The 23,883-nt window shown below is 38.7% G+C and overlaps 1 protein-coding gene across 2 annotated transcripts in view; it reads left to right on the forward strand.

The window, feature by feature from the left end:
• galnt18b (UDP-N-acetyl-alpha-D-galactosamine:polypeptide N-acetylgalactosaminyltransferase 18b) overlaps window positions 1-23,883 on the forward strand; it is a 101,178-nt gene that overhangs the window by 49,217 nt on the left and 28,078 nt on the right. The window contains exons 4-7 of one of the 2 annotated variants that reach the window (XM_085269791.1): window positions 2,803-2,835; window positions 3,994-4,177; window positions 5,670-5,867; window positions 6,104-6,218. In XM_085269791.1, coding sequence (XP_085125917.1) covers window positions 2,803-2,835; window positions 3,994-4,177; window positions 5,670-5,867; window positions 6,104-6,218 — 530 coding nt within the window. The remainder of the gene's footprint in view (window positions 1-2,802; window positions 2,836-3,993; window positions 4,178-5,669; window positions 5,868-6,103; window positions 6,219-23,883) is intronic. The other variant, XM_085269792.1, reaches the window with a different exon arrangement.

The following is a 23,883-nucleotide window of genomic DNA, read 5'->3' on the forward strand; positions in this document are numbered from 1 at the left end:
GATAGATGAGGAAGGAAACAATGACTAAAATCCCATTCATCAAATATCCTTTGCCTGGTTGTGCACGCAATGATATATATGACACAGTCACAGCTAATTCCCTGTGCAGCTAGGAGAAAATCTGAACAAGAGGATTTTAAGCCCTGTAGCCATATGGAAAGCTTTCAAGGTTTGTTCAGGAAAAATTGTTCATTCAGGAAATCCTTTTCTATAACTGTGTTACATCTGACTGAGAATAGGCTTGAGGTGAGCTAAATGGCAGGTTCTTCTAGTTTGCCACTCACCATTAGATTTGCTATTCATCCTCTGAATGAGAAAAACCTTGACTTTTCTTTGATACTTGTAAATTATGTACTGGAATTAGTGCACGGCTGCACAGTGATGTTATAGCCTGTTTTGCTTGTTGTTCGAGTCCAACTCTATCCCAAAGCCCATTGCTTTCCAGCAGAGCCTCAGCCGGATATTGGTCCTGAAAGATTGATGAGCGTTGGCTATCAGCTATTCCTGGTGTAATGAAGTGTGTTTTATTAGGATTTGTTATGAGGAATAAGAGCATCATTCTTATTTTCAGTGCACACACACATTAGTATGTTTTCATTATTGATGGATTAAAACTTATAGATCTGTTGCAGCTGCTTTATTGGCTTTAGCCAAAGTAAATGGAATTATATAGCTAATCTCTCTACTAAATGCCTTTAAACTTGAATTAGTACAAAAATTACTCTGCTTTGAGTTTGAGAAATCTCATTAGGGGCAAATTCACATTTCAGTTGTTAGCTGATTGCAGTTAATAAGGAGGTATAGAAACCAACTGTTACTGACTCCTCTTCCTACTGTAATACTCAACATACAGGACATGTAAAATACCACAGTTTCATGTGGCATGTAGTGCATGTTCATTACTATGAGAATTAATGTGCTTTTGAATTATTTATTACCTGGCAGGAAATGGCAGCCGTCCACTGGAATAAATTAAACACACTCTGACTCTTTTCTGTTGAAGCACTCCTGTTTCCACATGTGGTCTGCTTGTAGTCCAGTTTTGGTTGCATGCAGATAAACAGTGTGAATGGAGAGCAAAAGATAGATGGCATTTCCTAAATGCAATCTCGAAACCAACAGATTGCTTTACAAGAGCTTCTTAAAATGTATCTTTATTCGTAAACAATGATTAGTGTGAGAAACAACTGTACCCATCATCCAAAAGTTGGATGTTGCCTCCAAAGCATAAGTCAACAAACTAGTGATTTATTCCAGAATACGTAAATCTTTTTGTTTTTTACTTTTGTTGCTCGATGACATTTTGTGTCTGGAAAGTGTGAGTGTGCACAAACTGAAATAAGTGGCATCTCCTGCGCTCACATTTATAGGTGGGATATCTTATCTATATTATCACTCTTCATAGAGTTTGTTGACATTATATAATTCAGACTCAAGGGTGAAGGCAGGATAGCGGACATTTTATAGAACAGCTTCACGTACCTGTGTATCCCACAGGCCAACTGGAACTATGATCAAGATGCAAGAAGGTCAACCGTAGCCAAATACATCCAGAAAGTAAGACAGGTGCTCAGAAGCCAGCTGAATGGTAGGAATAGGATCTGAGCCATCAATAAATAAGCCCTATGAGTCATCAGATACTCACCTGGAATACTAAGCTGGCCACAGGAGACATAGATGCCACTGATGTCAAGACGCAAAAACTCCTCACAATTCATTGAGGTTTTAACCCAGAGTCCAGCACTCTGAGGCTCTACGAGCACCAGAAAGAGAGAGGGTGAAGATTTATTAGCGTCATAACCTAAATCCTTGAAAAAACACAGAGCATCTATGAATACATCTGGAAGATAGTCCCCTGAGATGAGTGCCTCAGGCACTCAGACAGTCAATGATGAGGAACAGAAGGAGGAACTGTGCCATCAGATAGAGGAAGGGGCTGACAAGACATCCTACCAGTGGCTAGAAAAGGCCAGCATAAAGGACAGCACAGACACAGAGTGTATGAGGAGTCTACCACAGTCAGAAGGACCCAAGCTGCAGAATGTCCAAACTTACCCCAGAGACTATCCATCACAAAGGAAGAGGAAAAAAGATGCAGAGGAGGCAGAACCAAGTAGCTGGGATAGTGTATGGGATCATCTATGTTTATTATAGACTCGAAGTCTCCAACTCCTGATAGGAGACACCAACAAAGGTGGATGTAGTGATGGATCTGGCAATCCCAGTAGACAACATCAGAAAGAATGATTGTTAATAAATAGCAAAGGACCAGGGGCTGAAGGAACAGCTGCAGCAGATGTGGAAGGTAAAGGTCAAAGTGCTCCCAGTGGTAATAGGAGCATAAGAAGCTTTAAAGCTCAACATCAGAGGTCTCTGCAGAGAAAAGTGCAGTCCTAGGAACAGCTAAATAATCCGCCGAACCGTCAAACTCCCAAGTGTCTTGTAGAGGACCCGAGCTTGAGGAACACATGCACCACCACCCCAAGTTCAGCAAGAGGGAGATTTATTTTTTATAAAACAAGACCCCTTATTAACTTCACCTTGGGTGGCAATGTAGTATGCTAGGAATTATGTGATGTCAGCTGACTAGTGTGTCCGCATGTGTGTGTATAAGAACCTGTGCAATTCTTTGGCTTTGGCAATCATGTTGCTTTACTGTGAATATCAATGTAAAGAAAGACATAATAAAATTGTCATACTCCACATATGGAGGAGATGAAGATAATTACTGCTTTTGCAACCCTTGAAAGGATTCCAAAAAAAAACATGAGCTCTTAGCACTCATTTCTGCTCTTTCTATAGGAATTCAATGCTGTGGATTCACTGGATCATATGGTATGAGACTTGTTTACTAACAGTTGTCAAAATTAACTATTAAGTCAGAAGCCAGCAGAAAATAAGGCTGAAAAATATTTCATTTAAAGACCACATATTGGTTTGCTGAATGCATTGTTGGACTGTGGGGAGTCTTTACATTCCAAGAAAATATGCTGCCTTTATTATCTTTGTAGAGTTGATGAGGACTGGACCGTACAACTTTTGAATAACAGAAACTTTCTTTAACAGAACTTTTTGCTAGCATTATTCGTTTAGAAAATCAAACTTATTTTTTTTCTAAAGCACCTCACACTGCCTCTAATAAAGCTAGCACAGCATAATTTCACGGTAGCCACTTTTTGTCTTCTCGCAGCTGCTTCTCACTCTCTTCAAACTGAAAAGATGGTTAAAACAGTGGGAACACAGCCTCGGGTGATTTATGTAAGGAATGATAAAACACAGTACTGATAAAACTTTTATTTTTCCCCCCAGCTTTATCTGGTTGATAGTACAGTACAGAGCTATGATGTAATTTTGCCTTATCACACTGGTCTATGCTGATATTTTACAGCAGACTCAGAAGCTTGGCCTTTTTGAAAGAATTAGTTTCCGTCTCAGTCTGTTTCACTATCCTTGGCATTTTTCTAGTCGAAGCACAAGGTGAACCTGTAAATGTGCTGTTGTAATTTATTGCATTTTTGAGAAAATTACCAAAAATGTGGCTCTCTCAAAACCTTGAAGTAAAATACATATTTATTTGTCATGTAAGCAGCAATGAGTCATATTCTCCATGGCGTGATTCATCACACAGTATACAGCTCAGGTAATAATGGAGGTAAACTTTGAATCCAAACATCAAACCACAGACATTTCATCTCCTCCTTCCATGTTTTGAAAAGCATTGCAGGCTGAGTTCTCAATATTGCAATATCCCGTTATGACTGGTAAGCCCCATGGAGGTCTGCAGTGCTGGCTCAAGCTGCTGCCTGTTTGGTCCAGTGATCAAAGCAGTGAAGCAGAAGTGCTGCTGGCCTCCGACCAGTGAAATACTGCCCACTGCAGGAGGACATGATGTGTTCTTGTGGGTGGAAGTTTACTTCTAAGTAGCTCTCACTTTTCTTACCCTTTTCAAATGATATCTTCAGACACTGATATGCATTCGTTTGTTTCTTGCAGATGAGCTAAAGGAGAAACTTCATGATTTTGTGTCTGAGACTAACAGCCAACGTCCAGGATTCATAAAGATGGTGCGGCACGACAAGCAGGAGGGTTTGATCCGGTCCCGAGTGAGTGGGTGGAGGGTTGCTACCGCCCCAGTCGTTGCCCTCTTTGATGCCCACGTTGAGTTCAGTGTCGGATGGTGAGTAACTCACAAGTGCAGCATGTGAAAAGCTCAGCTTAGCAGCACAAGAGCGCCGCTTCTTGAGCCTTATTGCTCTGTGAGGGTTGATTGTTTCTTTTTTTCAATCGAACCATCAAACTTCCTTTATATAAATAGCAGGTTAGCGCAGGTTCCAAAAGAGTACGAACAGATTCAGCTGAAAAAAATTAAATCATATTTAAAGCTAGATAAAATAAATTAACAAGACATACTGTAAAATAAAAATATAATGTACACATACACAATGTGCATTACAAGCAAGTGGATAAAAATTAAGTTACACTACTGTAGATTAAATAAAATTGAGAGACAAAAAATTGTAACAAAACTGCAAATTCACTTAAATCTAATTTTAGAAATGTATTGTGTATATATTACTTTAAAAGAAAGAAATTTGCTATGTCTTTATAATGAACTAAGTAAATAAAAAATACAGTACATGATATTCATACATCAAAAAGCCAAGCTGAGTAGTTTTATGTTTACGACTGAATAAACAGCACTTCGGGCTCTTCTCAGGACTCACTCACTCGCACTAAGAGTGGGCCAGAGCATAAAAAAGCTGCATCCCTGCCCAAAGATTTTTGTTCTGCACTTTGAAACAACTGACTTGTGCTAGAGAATGTGAAGAGCCTCAGTGATTCACACAATATATACATTTACATGTACGCCAAGCAAGACAAACTTTTGTTCTGCCGGCAACAGTAATTTGTATCTTTGTATGACAAGATCACTGAAACACATCAACTAACAGTTAAAAATACAGAGTCCGATATTAAATGTGAATTCAAAGGTGCAGGGGTTCTTTGTCACTTTTCAAACCGGCATGTAAGACCCACTCGTGTATTTAGATGAGAAGCATAAAGACCTCACTCCCTTTGGTCAAAATCACATCAAAATTAAAGAATATGATTTTTTTAAGGGGAAAAAGTGGATTTTAGGTGCCTTAATAAAAATAAAATAACAGTTATATTCAAATTTTCCACAGTATTTGAAGGGCACACACATGCATAGATGGGAATTTAGATGTATACTGATTGTATAAGTGCAGTTTATTGTAATTATTTATTATAGCAGATCCAACCTCTGTTATAGCTCATAATATAATTTTAAATTTTTCTGTGTGTGTGTGTGTGTGTGTGTGTGTGTGTGTGTGTGTGTGTGTGTGTGTGTGTGTGTGTGTGTGAGTGTTCCTGTTATTGTGTATTGTGTTAGTTTTTCCATGAATTGTATTTTTTGAAAAACTGTTTGGAAAAGAAAAAATGTGTAATTGTGTGTAAACAAATCTTATCTCTTCCTATTTTGATTAAAAAATATAATTTCCATAAAGCTTTGAGATGAGCAATGAACTGAATAAAATTGTTTACTGAACAAATACCCTAACCTGACAAGTGTGGTCATAGAGTCGATGGAGAAAGCACGCAACAACACATACTGACACTGAAATATCTTTCTCTCTCCATATTTACAGGGCTGAACCTATTCTGCAGAGAATTAAAGAAGACAGAACCCGGATAATCTCCCCATCCTTTGATAACATCAAATATGACACTTTTGAGATTGAAGAGTATCCGCTGTCTGCACAGGGCTTTGATTGGGAGCTGTGGTGTCGCTACCTCAACCCACCCAAGTCCTGGTGGCACAAGGGCAACAAGACTGCACCAATTCAGTAAGAGAACTACATAATTGTTTTTAGCCTAAATAAAATAAAGTGATTAAAGTATTCAAAAACACATGTAAATCCTGCTAAAAATGGATTTTATGCACTTCCCTGAACGTTTTACAAATGTTCTTGGGTCACACATCTTTTCCTGCCTTCTGTTACTATAGCAACTGTGTCACGCTAACATTATATGTGCAGAGGATAGCAAAAAAAGCTCATCTTCATCCCCTTAAATCCTTCAGGAGCCCAGCTCTGATTGGCTGCTTTGTGGTGGATAGGCTGTACTTTGAGGAGATTGGTCTGCTCGATGAAGGGATGGAGGTGTATGGGGGTGAAAACGTGGAGCTGGGCATCAGGGTGAGTAATGATGTTACTCCTCTAGCTATGGGCCATTGTTCATCCAGGTAATGTGTGGAAAATTAACTATGATAATGAAACTTAATGGTTGTTAGGAGCAAGGTCGCCGAGGTCTTCACTCACTGGTTCATATGTAAAATGCTAAACTCATAAGCCTTACCTTGGAAAGTGTAATTTGGCTTCAAGCAATGGTCTCTGTGCATTTAAAAATTGTGTGGGGGAAAGAAATATGAAGCAGCCTTTGGGGTTATGTAGAATATCCATTATACAAACTGTCAACACTGTATTTTTGCTGAATGCTACTGTTTTTAATCTCAAAACTAGAGAACTGTAAAATAAGGCTGGCACTTCAAATTACTGCTGATCAAAACATTCTTTGGAAAGTTCTTAGAAATATATAACTCACAAAACAATCTCCCTTCATGGCACACATAGTAGTAGTAGTAGTATCACACTGCCCAATAAGTACAGCAAGTGATACTGAGTGTTAAAAACAATGAAAGGTGTCCACTGCAGGCAAGGTCTTTATTTTAATTTAATTTTTTTGATCTTTCATCATTTTTTGGGCTTCTGCTTCTGGTGAACTCCACTGTCACTCCTTTTACTGTTGCAGGACACTTGTCAACTCTATCCACGTCCACAGACGTGCAATCGGGATTTTGGAGAACTGCACAGGAGTGTCCCATAAAAACCAACCATAAAAATGTATTCTGATGGACACATTTGCGGGACCATAAAAATATGTTTTTCTCCTGTTGGTAGGTGTTCAGTTGGCCATGTAACCTACTGTACATCTATCTCTGAATGCACTGACTCTAACTCATGACAGTCTAACGCAGACTGTCTCAGGACTATATATATTACTATCCTTATAAGAGAAGGATAGAAAGCGAAACCAAGTATATTTTTGAAGAATATGTTTTGTTTTGTTTTGTTTTTAAGGAACAGGGAAATTTGGGAAAATATTAATATTGGCATATTGCTTATTTGGAAAATTAAACTGCAAAACTAACATTTTACTTCTCCCATTATAATAAAAAAAAAAAAAAGTGAATACTGGCCTAGACTTAGCATAGCTTGGCTCGAATTAGCTGCTTTGTTTTTTATTGTTACCTTATCAAGGCACAGAGATCATTTCTCTTCCTTTTTTTACATAAATTTACAACAAGAAAAATAGTAGAAAAACAGGGAGGCCATGCATTGCAAATGGTGAGATGATTTGACTGGAACAAGTGACTCGAGCAGAGGGAATTATCCCTTTTTTCCTACTGTACCTGGAATACACTGTGACATATTCCCTCATGTAGATTTAGCTAGAACAAATGATCACTACTAATGAATTCTGAAGTCTGAATGATCACCTTCATGCCCCGGCGATCCCTCTGAAGCACATGTGAGACTCTGATAGCAACCGTGTGTGAACAGAATGCTGACATTGTTTAGAGCAGAGAGATGCACCGTGTCTGCCGTTGAGTTGCGTCCTTCTAACAGTGCTTTAATTAATTTGTACACCCTCATCAGCTTTGTCTGGGAGCTGAAAATCGCTTTTGTGTGCATTCACTTCAGCAGAAACAAAAGCAGATGGGCCAGAGCTATAAGTACCCTCTAGCTGATGATAGCACACATGTACTATACCAAGATCATTAATGCAGCTATCAGCAGGTTTATTAAAAGCAAGAAACGAGGGACAGCTCCTCCTCAACTGCACTTTCCCTGGATTTTTTTTTTTTTGTGAGCAGAAAATGGAGACAAGTTTTTGACAGGATGCTGAATGTAGAAATAACCATTCTCACTAATGACAGAGATGCAATCATCAGTAAAGAAGGGTGATTAGTCCTGCAAGTCATTACATGCTTTTAGAATTCCCGAGTCTGATAATAGCCCCAGTGCCTGATTCATAGCTGAACACATTGATGATTTTATCACATATATTATAACCCGTCGCTTTGCCTTCTTGCTTTATTATCTTAGCTTTGAGTTCAGTCTTTGTCCACCATGTTGTTTACTTCCATGGTTATAATTGACTGAAGGAACTTGCCCTTGCTGGGAGTTAAATGCAGTTTATAGTTCTGCAGCATTTTTGAAACAGAGGGTGAGCCAATGAGCTTAGAGCTACAAGTCTGAAGGACCCTGGCTTGGCCCCAGATTAACAGTCCCATAGAGCCCCAACAGGGTCTGTTTGTCTGTCTGTAGCGTATTGGTCATGCCTCCAGACCACCTGCCAGCATGCAAACTGGCTGCTGACGAATCTTCAGAGACACAGTCAAGCCAGGCCAAAAACTGCAGGCTTTGGCTGGGGTTTTAAAGGGCTTGTGCTCTGTAGAGTGAGGTTTGAATGAACTGCTGCTCTATGATCACATTTGGTCACAATGCAGAAGAATAATATTTGACTATCTGGATGTGTTGTTTTCATAAATGGCATCTTATGTGTATAACTGAAGGGGGATGCATCTCATCGTGCCTATGAACAGGGGATTATACATTTCTGCCATATGTGAAAAAATCCAGCATCATGTGCTTCATATAAGGTTTTTATTTTATGCTATTTAACATAAGAGCTAGATTCTTTTGTTCTGGTACACATTAGAATAAAAAAAACTGTTTGATTAAATCCAGTACCAGTCAAATGTTGGGACACACCTGAGAACATTTCTCTTTATCTGACAAGTTTATAAACGTGATGCATAGTGCATATAAAAGAGTATTTGACTATTATACACAGTTAGCAGTCAGTGCGCTAAATCCATCGTAACTGTATTTTGTCAAATGTAAATTGAATGCAGTTTGTTCTGAATATGTAAAATTCATAACATAGAATATCAGGGATGTTTAGAAGTAAGACATTTTACAGGGAAATCTCTAAATAACCCAGATCATTTTTTGGTTCAAGATGAATCTCTGGTTTAGTTTTCCTCTCTCCTGGCTGTTGATGATTTACCCCAAATAATTATTTACCAAAGTAAGCTAGGAACAAAATATACACATCTTTAGTAGAATGTACAATTGTCTGTTATGAATCAGTTATTTAAAGCAGTTTAAAGTCAATGTTTTGCAGAAGCTCCAACAAAACAAAAAGGTAATCCAGATTCAGAAGTCAAACAGAGCAGGAGAACAGATAATCTTATTTATACTAAATATCTTCATATATCTTTACCAAATCCCCAGTAAAAACTTGAATTCACATTTTGAGTGCCCACCAAAGACTGAACGGAGACCACTTTTACAAATTCACATTTTCATTACATTATATATGTATTTATAACCAGTATCATATAATGCATTGCAATTTCTAATTGCCATCTACTGCTGCCTGTAGGACGCTAATGCTAGTGCTTTATCTTTCTTTTTAAGCGGTCTTTACAGATACAAAAACTATTGACTGCAAAATAGCTACTGAGTTACACGTGATAAAAGCAGTGTTGGTCAAGTTACTTGAAAAAAGTAATCAGTAACTAATTACTGACTAGTTACTACTCAGTAACTAATTACTGATTACTTCCTCAGAAAAGTAATCCTGTTACTTTACTGATTACTTATTTTCAAAAGTAATTAGTTACTTAGTTACATAGTTACTTTAAAAAAAAAAGATTTACAACCTGAATAGGTAATAAAGCAATAGATCTTTAAGCCCAATCCAATTTTTTCTGCATAATCCATCATATAAAATGTAATCAAATGAAAAAGTCTCTTTTTGAAACTAGTTTTATTAGTTTTAATCTTTTAATTTTACGCATGAAGCAAACATTAAATTATATTCAACATTCTCTGACTGGAAGAAATTTGTTTAACATTTAAACCTATTTTCTGCACATTCCAGCACATAAAATAAAATAGGTTTTTGTGTTTACACTCAGTCTTTCAGATAAATGCAAGTAAAACACAGCAGAAAATGAATAAAATCGAAGACTCAGCGGTCCTGTTGCTCTATTTTCACCTATATAGCAGGAGTGGGGCAGGCGGAGTTTTGCCCTGGTGCAGGTGTGTCCAGTGTTGTCAACTTAGTGACTTTGTCGCTATATTTAGCAAGTTTTCAGACCCCCTTAGCGACTTTTTTTCTAAAAAGCGACTAGCGACAAATCTGGCGACTTTTTCTGGTGTTATTGGTCTTATTTACGATGACTTTTTGACATCAAAGCGGGTATCGCTTTTACTCTCAACAAGCAGCGGGTGCTGCCGTGGGTACCACGCCTGTTCCAAAGCACTCACGAGCGGAGGATAGTCCTCCCCCAGCTGCTATCAAGGCAGAAGACGTTTACACCTATGTGTCCAAACTGCAAATGAATCGCGCATGAGCGAAGCCGCTGGTCCCGCACTGTCTGTAACGCAATCAGTTCTTCTTTTACTGTTATGCTGTTTTGTGGATCACGAGGTTTAAAACTACTTATACACACACAGTAACTCCACCAGAGTGCCTATTTCGGGTCACTTTTGCCGGTCCAAGCCCGGATAAAGGAGCAGGGTTGGAATTGTGACATTAAAAAAAAACAATAATTGCTAAAATAAATGTCATTTATTTAGGTCGCCGGTTCGATCCCAGGGCTCTCTGTCCTGGTCGTTGTGTCCCTGGGCAAGACACTTTACCCCACTTGCCTACTGGTCTTGGCCAGAGGGGCCGATGGCGCGATATGGCAGCCTCGCTTCTGTCAGTCTGCCCCAGGGCAGCTGTGGCTACAACTGTAGCTTGCCTCCACCAGTGTATGAATGTGAGAGTGAATGAATAGTGGTATTGTAAAGCGCTTTGGGTGCCTTGAAAAGCGCTATATAAATCCAATCCATTATTATTATTATTATTATTATTAATTTGTAGTTCTAAATTAACTCTAAATGCATTTAAGACGTTTTTACTCACTTCATGTCTCTTCCACTATGTTATTTCTCTCTCCAACAACATAGGTTACAATTATATTAGCATGACCAATCATGCAAATTAGCCGATGACGTCATTTAGCGATTTTCCTTACTGAAGAGTTGGCAACACTGGGTGTGTTGTAGCGGTCAGTGGAAGGATCTGGGAGTTTCACATTCCCGTGGCAGTGTACTGTCGGTGCTTGCTCGGAAGTTTAGGGGGGTTTTTTTGCTGTAAAAAGAAGTTTTCTTCCCAGTGAACAGAGGACGCTAATGTTTTTGTCACTTTTTACAGAATCAAACTCAAAATAACGCTTTAAACACTGCACGGTCATACTCTCTCCCGCACTCTATGTTAGCCATTGTTGATCTGCACACAGCTGTTGCCACGAATGTCGCACTCGCTTACATCATTGTCATGAGACACTCTCCCAAAAAAATCACAGTTTTAGTAACGCAGCAACGCTACATGCTTACGGGAAAGTAACAGTAATCTAATTACCTTTTTTGCAATAGTAATCCCTTACTTTACTCGTTACTTGAAAAAAGTAATCGGATTGCAGTAACTTGTAATGCGTTACTGCCCATCTCTGGATAGAAGGGCCAATGACAGTCTCTGGAAATTCAGGAAATGTATCTGTATGTGTTGGAGATGAATCCAGTGAATTAGAATCAAAAGTCCTTCTGAATGTGATCTATCTATGTTGTCTATTGCATTAAAATGCTGAAGGATTGTCTTAGGGAGTCTGAGTCATGTCCACAATAAAACACAAAGCATCGTTAGATCCGTAACACAAATCTGACCTGTTTCTAACAGGGCTGGTTCTCTGTTTGAGCTTCAAGGAACACTGGGATGATTTGTTTTTTGAAAACTGAAGGTGGATGCATTAAAAAATATATATATATCATTTATTTTTTTGAGGTTATCCTTCAAGTCAGACTGTACGGTGGAATGCACAGCAAATTGCCACAGGACCATGAAACAAAATTATAATACAAATGATTTCCCCAAACACCTGTGAATACTGGGTATCACGCCAGTGAAGTCAGCCTAGGACAATGCATCATAAGAATACCAAAGCAGACATCATCACTCTAACAGTGCCAGGATGGTTGTGTTGAGAAATGAGAATCATTGAGGGCTATGAAAAACAATTATGCAGCAGCCTTTGTGCACAGTATTTATGGAAGTGGCAATAAAGCATCATTACTGTCATCATAATGATTTACACAGTAGATTTCAGCCAAATAGTCACCAAGCAATTTAATTTGCTATTAAAAAAAAGTGTAATCTGTTTGAGCTTTAAAAAAACAAAACAATGTAAAACACATAAATAGGACTTCGAATCAATCAAACAAACAAACAAAAAAATATTAAGGCCAGTTATCAAACTGAACTATTTTCTGTGATAATTTTTAAAATGATAGTTGTCATTTAATCAAACTTGCAGTTTGATCAGTTACCAAGCATCAGGATTTTTTATGTATCTGTTGAAGAAATACTTTATGTGCTGCACATGTAATAGACAACACATATAGTAAGTTTAAGTATTCCAATACAGCAAATTAGTTATTTCGATTCAGCATATACAAAATCAAACAGCAATGTCACGCAATGTATATTTAAATTTAAATATATTCTCATCACCCATATGGAAAAGAAATAAAAGACTTGCATAAGATTTGGCTTACTTCATATGGTGAATCATATAAGGCTTATATGATTTACTCATGAAAGTGGCCACTTTCTCATTACTTTCATATATTGTTTTAGTAAGTATCCAAAACATACAAGTTTCATTTATATAATTTTTCAAGGGATCTTACACTGAACAAAAATATAAACGCAACACTTTTGTTTTTGCTCCCATTCCCCATGGGATGGACGTAGAGACCTAAAATTCATTCCAGATACACAATATAACCATCCCTCCCAAACAGTGGTCACAAATCAGTCCAAATGTGTGGTAGTGGGCACATCTGCTATATTGAAATAATCCATCCCACCTCACAGGTGTGCCACATCAGGATGCTGATCTGACATCATGAGTAGTGCACAGGTGTACCTCAGACTGCCCACAACAAAAGGCCACCCTGGAATGTGCAGTTTTGTCTCACAGCAAAATGCCACAGATGCCACAAGCAATGAGGGAGCGTGCAATTGGCATGCTGACAGCAGGAATGTCAACCAGATCTGTCGCCCGTGCATTGAATGTTCATTTCTCAACCATAAGCCGTCTCCACAGGCGTTTCAGAGAATATGGCAGCACATCCAACCGGCCTCACAACCGCAGACCTCGTGTAACCACACCAGCCCAGGACCTCCACATCCAGCAGGTTCACCTCCAAGATCGTCTGAGACCAGCCACCCAGACAGCTGCTGGAACAATTGGTTTGCACAACCAAACAATTTCTGCACAAACTGTCAGAAACCGTCTCAGGGATGCTCAACTGCATGCCCGTTGTCCTCATCGGGGTCTTGACCTGACTCCAGCTCGTCGCCGTAACAGACTTGTGTGGGCAAATGCTCACATTCGATGGCGTCTGGCACGTTGGAGAGGTGTGCGCTTCACGGATGAATCATGGTTCACATTGTTCAGGGCAGATGGCAGCTGAGAATGTCCCAGTTCTTGCATGGCCAGCATACTCACCGGACATGTCACCCATTGAGCATGTTCGGGATGTGCTTGACCGGCGCATACGACAGCGTGTACCAGTTCCCACGAATATCCAACAACCTCGCACAGCCATTGAAGTGGAGTGGACCAACATTCCAAAGGCCACAATTGACAATCTGATAGACTCCATGCGACGATGTGTTGCACTGCATGAGGCAAATGGTGGTCACACCAGATACTGACCGGTTCTGGGTCCCCAGACCCCCAATAGCGCAAAAAACTGCACATTCCAGGGTGGCCTTTTGTTGTGGGCAGTCTGAGGTACACCTGTGCACTACTCATGATGTCAGATCAGCATCCTGATGTGGCACACCTGTGAGGTGGGATGGATTATCTCAATATAGCAGATGTGCCCACTACCACACATTTGGACTGATTTGTGACCACTGTTTGGGAGGGATGGTTATATTGTGTATCTGGAATGAATTTTAGGTCTCTACGTCCATCCCATGGGGAATGGGAGCAAAAACAAAAGTGTTGCGTTTATATTTTTGTTCAGTGTATATCTGTTTTCATTCTTGTTTGCTTCTCATACACGTTTCACACAAGACAGATGCAAACTTTATAAGATTTATATATATCTTTTCCATGTGTGCAGCCACATTATTAGGCACACCCACGGGTGGTCCTGGCATGTTTGGTGCCCTGGGAGAACTCTCCTGCAATCCCCAAAATGCGCTGTCATGATGTCGGGGCAGCATGGGTGCGAGCAACTTTTTTTGCCCATGCCATGATGCCGCCCCCACCACGATGCCGCCACGGGCAACCGCCCATGTGGCTACTGGGCACACCTGTAGATATGCTCAAGATTATCTGCTGAATAGGAGAGAAAGATTTAAGATGTGCTGTGGTTGTGGGTACCAGATGATGGTTTGACTATTTCACAAAGTACTGATCCTGACCCAGCGCTACGGTTTGCAGAGAATGGTCAGAAAAGGAAAATATCCAGGGAGTGGCAACAGTAATTCAAATAAGCACTTGTTAGAACAAAGGTATGCAGAAGAGCATCTCTGAATGAACAAAATGTTGAACGCTGAAGGACATGGGCTTCAGCTGCAGAAGATAACACATGCAACTGAAATCTGCAGCAAATGTGTGATGCTATCATGTCAATATGGAATGATTCCAGCAATAAGAATTAGGGCAGTTCTGGAGGCAAAAGAAGGTCTAACCCAGAACTAGCAGGGTGTATCTAATAATGTGTATGAATATACAAGCTTTGTGTCTTGTAAAACACATTCACATTCACAAAATGTTTCCCACGTGTCATTATTTTAGTCTTAATCTCAATATTTTGGGTATCAATTGCAGGTGAGTGAATCTGAAACAAAAGCCACATTCACATTAGCAGTACCTGTGAATAAATTACCAGCTCAATTTTGTGTTCAGTATTCACACTGCATAATGCTGTTTTGAAGTTCTCCACCATATAAAATTTTAAAAAGATTTAGCTCTCTGTAATCATACATGAACGAATAACAAAACATTGTAACATAATGACCGAGTCTGTAATTGTAAGACAGCGCTGATTGAGTTCCATGACCCCTGTTCTGCTGAAAATCTATTGAACCCCGCTGCGTAATCTCAGACCAACAGGACAATCAATGAGCAAGTCTTTTTTCTAACAGGGGTAATGGGAACAGCATCGCAGCCGTCTTGTATAAAAATGAGAAATGTTGCAGTTTCATGGATACGATGATCCTTGTTATACGGTAATGCTATATGAGCCAGAGTTAAATCCCATAAATGGCAGTGGTTTGCAGTAAGCAGCTGGACACTTGTAACAGTAAAATAGTTTTATAGTGTACTGAGACAAATGCAGAAACGCTGTTTTAAGCGGAGCCATATTAACAGAATTAACTTCAATGACTCCCAACAAATACCAGTCTGTTCACATAACTCAGACCGGCTTCTCTACTTTGGCCTGCCCATTCAAAGTCATTTCAGTAGGAGTAACATTATAAGACCATACTACTCTCACTGGGTTTTAATTTTTATACTGAAATTGTTATTAGTGTTTCACATCATTCATAAGCCATCTTTCCACTTACCAAAAAACATTGCTGGTTTCCTTTTTCCTAAGAAAAATATTAGATGTAAGTATAACCACTCTTAGCTACGTTTGCTCTAGGAGCTTCACTTTGTTCTTGGCTTTTGGCATTACAACAGCTATATCACTGTGAAGATAAATGTGGTTGATTATTATGTTAAAACTTTCACCCAGTGCACCAAAATGTCTGTGTAAAATTTTGAGTGAGAAGAAAACTACTTGGATTTAAAGAAAAAAAGACTAGAAGGATTCGGTATCGACTCTATACAGAAGAACTGTGCTCATCAGGGTTCAGACTGCAGGCTTTTATTTTGTAAAAGCACCTCTGAGTGGTGGGAATTTCCCAGTGCAAACACACCAGGAGATACTCATAATACAGACTGTTGAATTAAATTCTTTCTAGTGTTGTTTCTGGAGGTAAAATAAGTCTACAGCAACATTTTAAAGAAAAACACTGTTTTCTTCTGTGAGGACTTAGACAAAGAGATTTAAAGTACTGTGAAAAAGTCTTGAGTCATCCCTTATTCCTCTCAGTTTTGCTTCCAAGGACCTTTTAAGGTAATTTTTATAGAGTGGTCTTGAGCAATAGTTCGTCAAGCTTTCTGAAGGTCTTTCAGGGATTTTTCTTTTTAGACATTGGCCTTGGTTTTCCCTCATTTTCCACCCAGTCCTTCTACTTTTTTAGAGTAATGCTGTATTCGTGTTTGATTCTTTCCGTATTTTTGGTTTGTTTGGTTGGTCATGAAGCCACTAAACAATGACTATGATTTAATTAAGAATTTAAAGAAGACACTTGATTTAACAGATGAACCAGTGTAGTGTCTACCTATATAATTTTTAATCGCATCCTTAGGCACTTGTTACCATCAGCCTGTTGCAAAATATCCTAATATTTTCCCATTTCTTTAGGTTGCCAATGCCAAATAAAGCAGTCTGACAGGAATAAAATAGTATTTTTGCACCAGCAACATGACTGCTATAAACTGAAAACTTGGTATATCTCAGAATTGTGTGGCGTATGTCCTTAAAGACCAAAGAACATGTTTCCTAAAAATAAAACCTGCAGCAGTTGAATAGTATCTGAAGGTTCTGAACCTAAGAACTAGAAAAAAATCCAGCAAGAAAACAGACAAGACCCGACTAATACATCTGACCCTTTGGTTGATCTACTGCTCATCAGAAATGTTCTCAGTGGTGGCTCTCAATAAGCCATTCTTAAGTAAAGGAAACATCCGTCCATCCATCCATTTTCTGCCACTTATCCGGGGCCGGGTCGTGGGGGCAGCAGCTCAAGCAGAGAAGCCCAGACCTCCCTCTCCCCAGCCACCTCCTCCACCTTGTCCGTGGGAAAATCAAGGCGTTCCAAGGCCAACCGAGAGATATAATCTCTTCAGCGTGTCCCGGGTCTGCCCCGGGGCCTCTTCCCTCTGGGACATGCCTAGAAAATCTCACCCAGGAGGCATCCTTGTCAGATGCCCGAGCCACCTCAACTGACTCCTTTCGATGTGGAGGAGCAGCTGCTCTACTCTGAGCCCCTCCCGAATGGCCAAACTTCTCACCCTATCTCTAAGGGAGAGGCCAGCCACCCTTCGGAGGAGGCCCATTTTCGCAGCTTGTATTAGCGATCTCATTCTTTCGATCACTACCTACAGCTCGTGACCATAGGTGACGGTAGGGGCGTAGATCGACCGGTAAATCGAGAGCTTCACTTTTACACTCAGCTATCTCTTCACCACAACAGACAGCATCCGCATCACTGTGGCCACAGCACCAATCCGTCTGTTAATCTCCCTTCTGTAACATAAAACAGGATTTTTCATTAATAATTCAAGGCTAAGAATCTTCACATGCTGCCTGTATGAATTACTTCATCCCTGTCTCCTAAGAAGTTGCATTTATATGCATTTATTCCTTATTAGCTTTTTGAGGGGGTTTTTTCAAGAGTAACATTCAGACCTGAGTTAGGGTCAAAAAAAGAAAAAAAATCCTGAGTAGAAAACATGATGGATGCACATTTAAAGTTGGCATGTTTGTAGTCTGCAAATGAAAAAATAAAAAATGTAGGTTTACCTTTAAAATATCACTATTTCTCTTAGGTAGACTTGTGCAAAGTTTTTCCAATGTGCTTGGCAATAAGTTGTTCTGAGCATCTTGGGGATCTTGCCACAGTTCTCCAGTGGATTTAGACTGTCTCCATGTCTTTGGTCTCTTAGTGTAATCCCAGAAGGACCCGTACCGTCTGCTGCAGGACAGTTCTTTATATTTCCCACTGTGCTTAAAACATCTATAGAGCAGTGTAGATAATATTATTTTTCTAGCCATTGTCAAGTCAATAACATGTTTAATAAGTCGATCAGATGTCCTTAAAAATGTCAGAAAACATTTTAGAAATATTACAGTATAACAATGAAAGTAAGATTTGCTTGTTTGGCATAATAAAAACTAAAATATTTAGGTTCTACGTTTTCTAGAATATATCAAACAGTGCTCTTATGAAGTGCAGGATTCTAGGTCTCTATAAGACACTAAAAATTTAATAAAAAGTCTATTTCTCCAGCTTTAGCTAACTGACAATATTCAGGCATGGGATTCATGCAGGCATGAGTGCATGTGTATTTTGTATATTAGCCATTCTGTACTAAATATGCAAATCTCAAAGAACACTTGCTGAAGCACTAGTTCTCATAGTTTAACAATATTTTGCACGCAGTGTGCGACAGGGACTGATAGCACTGAGAATAAATCATGTGAAAGTGAAGAGTTCTCCCCACACGCTGTATGAGTGGGTTTTAAAACTTATGTTGTATTTGACTGACTGTTTATCTCTGAGCTTTAATTAATGACCACAGTGAGCAAGAGGGACCTTCACACCCTCTTCTCACTACACTAATCAAGGCTGGAAGATCCCCTAATAATTTTCTCTTCAGTGTCACCATTTATTAGGTAGAATATAGAATTTAGTTGCTCGTTTTATCGCCTACACTCTGACGGCATTAGCATATCCACGTAAGGATAGCTTAATGCGACACCACCTTGTGAGGTTTTGCAGTTCTCACGACTGAGAACAGGCAGTGAAATCATTGAAGATGTACTTGTTTTGGCTACATTCTGCCTTTCTCACATAAATTAAACACCTGTTAGACTGTACAGAGTTTAAAACTCCTGAGAAACATTTATATGCATCACTACAGCTGAATGTGGATTTTGACTTTTTAATTCAACGAGCAGTGAAACTTCAGTCTAAGGTAAAATGATGGAGATGCTTCTCTTCTGAGTGATCCAAGTTAAACTCCACTGAAATTTTGGGTCAAGCCCAAATTAAAGTCTAATTTGCTTCAGATATGAGTTTTACATAATATTTAACATTTAAGCAAACCATTATTATGATTGTTTTTGAGTTTTATGCCTGTGACTTTTATTCAAATTCAAAACCAACATGAGAAACACATTAACATAATGAAGTGAGTGTCTGAACCTGGCTTAAATTAACATAATCTTTTTTTATTGTGCCATACACAAACACATAATAAGACTGATTTGGTCAATTAGAAATACTTTGCCTGGTGTGTTTAGGATTGTCTGCAAATGGTTCAGCATTTCTGCGGTAAGGACGGGGAAATGTGTTTTGCCTTTCAAACAACAAAGAGTGCAAGCTGATACACGCTCAGTGGAAACTCTACACCAATTGTCTGCACTGCTTTAACTCTGCGCTCTGGGCAAGAAAAGAGGAAGTCAAGCTTTACCTTTAAAGTAAGTCTGCGCTTTGATGTGAAGGGTTTTATTATCACAAAATACTGAGGAAATGTGAAATGAATGCAGTGGGAAATATTAGGGAGTTTATTTAAAAGCCAGTTAAGGTTTCTGGAGGGACAGGAGAGGTTGTGCAGGGAGATGAAAGCAGTGAAAAAAATAGAATTCCTAAAGTAGCATATATAAAATCACAGGACTTTATGGTGCTTCAGAAGCATCATTTCAGTCATAAGCAAGCTGTCACATCAAGGTGTTCGTGTCAGAATTACATCAGCTGTGTCCTTGTATAGGACAATTCACTCATTTGCATAAGCAAGAGTCCAATGTACACACAATTTTCCATTCACTTGCCGTTTTCTTTTAAGTGCAAATGGCTAAAATTAGCTCTAGAACTTTCCCTGCGGTATCCTGCTGAAAATCTATTCACAGATAGATATATATCATAGTTTTACATCTATTGGCATTTAAATGCATGCCAGCTTTTATTAAAGGGCATGGTATTTAATACAAAAATGCACCCTATTTCATTTGCACACCTCCAGGATGCAGCTATAGCAAGACTGATACATGAACTTGTGAACTCCAAGTCTTCCCAGCTAGAAACAAGGTATTCATAGATTGATTGATTTATAGTGTGTGTGTGATTTAAGAGCAGATTTCAGATTTATTTATTTTTTAATTATGCATAACATTAACGTAAAATGTGTTTATCTTTCAGTTAAACATGGAGTAACAAAGACTAACTATTCTGATATCCTGAGTATACTTGGAAGCAGAGAAATACTTCATGCCAAAAAAGTGCTTTGAGGTGTTTCATGTGCATCTTCATCTTTTTGCCTGTGAAAATGCTGAAATCAGTTGTTACGAACACAACTTCAAGTAGCTGCTGTTCTCAGTGAAGAAGAAAAACACAAACATTTTACATGTTGCCTTTTAAGCCTGCAGGAAGTGAATATTTGACACTCTAAAGCTGCAAACTATGTACAAACCAGAAGTTAACAAAAGTTCATGAAATGATTAAGTAGATAAGCCTGCATATATGTAATCTGATTAGGACTTTGGCTGCACCATAAAGCTTTTTGCCGGTATGCTTCATATCCTCAAAGATTTTTGCAAAGTAACCTTGTGGCTACTCTCATCAAAATCCACTTTAAACCACTGCACAATCTGTTTGGTAAGTGGCACCACTACACAGAAAAATGAATGAAGCACTTCCACTCACATTACATTTACATTAAAGGTATTTAGCTCTTGCTCTTATCCAAAGCAAATTATGATGAGGGCAGCAGTAAAATTAGCTTAGGCTCAGACTGATGGTGCCCTGGTAATAGATCTAAGCAAACACAGCTGTAATGTGAGACAGGCTCTCTGGCTGAAAAGTTCTACAAAAAGAAATTAAGAGGAAGAGCACTTAGATGGTGAGGAAGAGGATATTTAAACATGAGTATATTTGCAAGAGGATCTGGAAGGAAGGGGTTTGAGCGGGTGACATGAGTTATTTCTTGAGGAGGTTTTAAGCTTACAAGAAAAGGCAGAGGTTGTGCAGCTCTGCCTGAGATCGTTCTATCATCAGGAGTCAGGGAGACTTGGAAGAGTGAGGACCTGACTCTTAATAACACAAAGTAGGCTCATGGACTGTAAATGGTGAAGCAGTGATTTATTTGTATCACCGTGTGGGTGAACAGTCCCGCCACCCGTAATGACAAGGCCCAATTAAGTGTCGCAATTAGGTTTATAAAACTCCTGTTTGACAGCATGGAGACTGAGAGCAGTTTCTCATCCAACATTGTGCCAACTCCTCGGAGTAAAGTGTGGTGTAAGTGTTTGCTGCAGTAGCTGCATAGCTGTGCTTTTTGCTTTGGCGACACACTGGAAAACAGAGTGTATGAATGAACATGCAAATTAGGTGGTGGGTTTGATCATTCAAGGGGAAGGGTAACCGTGTAAGGCTTTGTATTTTGAAAAGAATAACAATATAGGCATCCATAATAATGGTAGGCTCAGACTTCTGTCCTGACAGTAATGGCCTGTTTCTTGAAATGAATTTAGAAACAGGCTGCTGGAAATTAGTGGTTAACTGCACGGCTTTAACAAAAGCAAAAATTATTATTTTTTTTTTTTTTCATTGTCAGAAAAGAAAGTTGACACTAAACAATGGAGAAAGCTGCTGCATAGAAGCCCTAACTGATTATGTTTTATATAAAGTCCTAGCAGAGTTGTTTAAGCTGTAAAATTGGTGCAATATTGAAACTGCCACCAAAGTAATATGTTATCCAGTGATATCTTAACTTTTACCAGCCGACCAGTCCACAATTTGAGCTCAGGCCAAAGTAACTAACAACTGTTTGTTGAATTTCAATTAATTGTATTAAAGATATCTCCACAGATATCACTGAGCTCCATATCATGACATTCAAACATTCATAACAATAATGGTAAACACTTCAGTTTGTTGTTTATTTGTAAACAAATATATCCAAAAACAAATATTAGTATAGTCAGACTCTGCTGACCTTTGGGTTACAGCCTAATTTGGAAACGTTAACATGCTGGCCTGCTAAGATTGTTAATGATTTTCAGCATTTTTATCATCGTTGGCATTTGCTTGGTCACAGATGCAAACTGTGCGTTTACTGCCTTTTGTTGTTGTAGATAGATAAACTCTACAAATATATCACTTTTGTAAGTCGTTGCTATCCAATATAATATTTAACGCTAGTTTATTAATTCTATAACTTGGTTATTTTAGCTGTTATTAAGTATATCTGACACATTAGAGCTTTCAGGGACCTAAAATCCACCTATTTGCTCAGCTCAAGACATAATAAACACACAAATTAAAACAGCAAAATACAAAGGATTTAAAATTCTGGTCAGTTTCTTTTTTTGTTTGTTTGTTTGTTTGTTTTTGTATTAGTGTGCTAATCTGTTTGCATATGTGCACTTGACTGAATTTTAAACTTTGAAAGAAAAAGTTATGCCACTGATCTGCTTTTGGAAACTGCATGAATGAGAATATTAGTCTTTAATCTGGTGTTTTAGTTTTCTTCTGGGACACAGAAGAATTGAGCAACAGCTACTACAACTGAGCAGTTTCTTTTCAGGCGTTAACAACCACATGAACCAGTGACTTGGTATTACTTGTGGAAATCTGCTAAACCTGATCTGCACCTTAAAATACACAATAAATAAACTAAGGTGATCCTCAGGGGGTTTTGTGGCCTGAACTTTTAAATAGGTGTGTGATCAGCTGCTTTCCAGCTGCTTTCACCAAGGAACCATTAAATTCATTATCATGTACATAATCGTCACCTCATTACCAACCATGAATTTGAATTCCTTGTTTTGAATTTGATTTCTTTTTTAAGAGAAAATAAAGAACAACACTGACAAGTAAATGCATGACCAGATTTGCTTGACGATTTAACTCATCTGCAGAAATTGTGTCAATTTTACCCCAATTGTATCCAGAGTGTATGCCACAGCTTATGTTTGTTCTCTGTGCTGGATGATGCTTATTTGCAGCAAATGCTTTTTGTGTTTTCTTCGGGTTGATGAAAATGATGAAAATAACAGGAAGGATGTCAGCTGTGCTATTTGGTCCTCACATAAGAGCACAGTGTGATCATTTAAAGCTTATTCACACTGAAGCATTGGGTGTTCTGAGATAATGCTGAGTTCAACACATTTAAGTGATTTCTTAGCATCCTCCACAGGCTCTGTTAATGACATCTCCTGTGACAAACCCACACAAATGTGAGCATGTACGCAGAAGAACACATCTTCATTGCTTTGTTGAAGTCTTTGGATGATTTGAGAGGCCATTCACATTCTTCAGATAGCAATCAGCAGAACTGTACAGCCCAATTTATTTTCTAATTCATATCCTTCCAAGATTGAAGTCTCATTTCATTCCACTCAAAGTTTCTTTTTTCTTACTCTGAAATTCATAATCTTTTTGATGTACTAATGCACTAATTAAATAAAAATTGAAATTGTTCATATTTCTGATTGGGTTGTTGAAAAATATGGGGAAATTGTAAATGTTAATATAAATCAAGTGTGTTTTATAATAACCGCAGTCACCAAACCAACCATTTTACGTGTCATTTCATGTCGATTAAAAAGTTTTTCCCAAAACAGAAATCCATTAAGAAGTGTTTGTCATTATACAAATGTATTGTATTTAGCAAAACTTCCCTTCAGTCAGCATTCTGAGTTCATTAACGGTCTCCATTTTCTTGGATGGGATTATTACAGTTGGGAAAAGTTTTTAGAAAGTCCTGCAACAGGGCATTGAGTCTCCCAGAGGTCTTCATTATATGAGGACTTAGTGCCACTA

This window comes from Mchenga conophoros, linkage group LG1, assembly GCF_057382185.1.
Source record: "Mchenga conophoros isolate Kocher_MC1m ecotype Shallow Benthic linkage group LG1, M_conophoros_male_GT1.1, whole genome shotgun sequence".
In the NCBI taxonomy this organism is placed as follows: Eukaryota; Metazoa; Chordata; class Actinopteri; order Cichliformes; family Cichlidae; genus Mchenga; species Mchenga conophoros.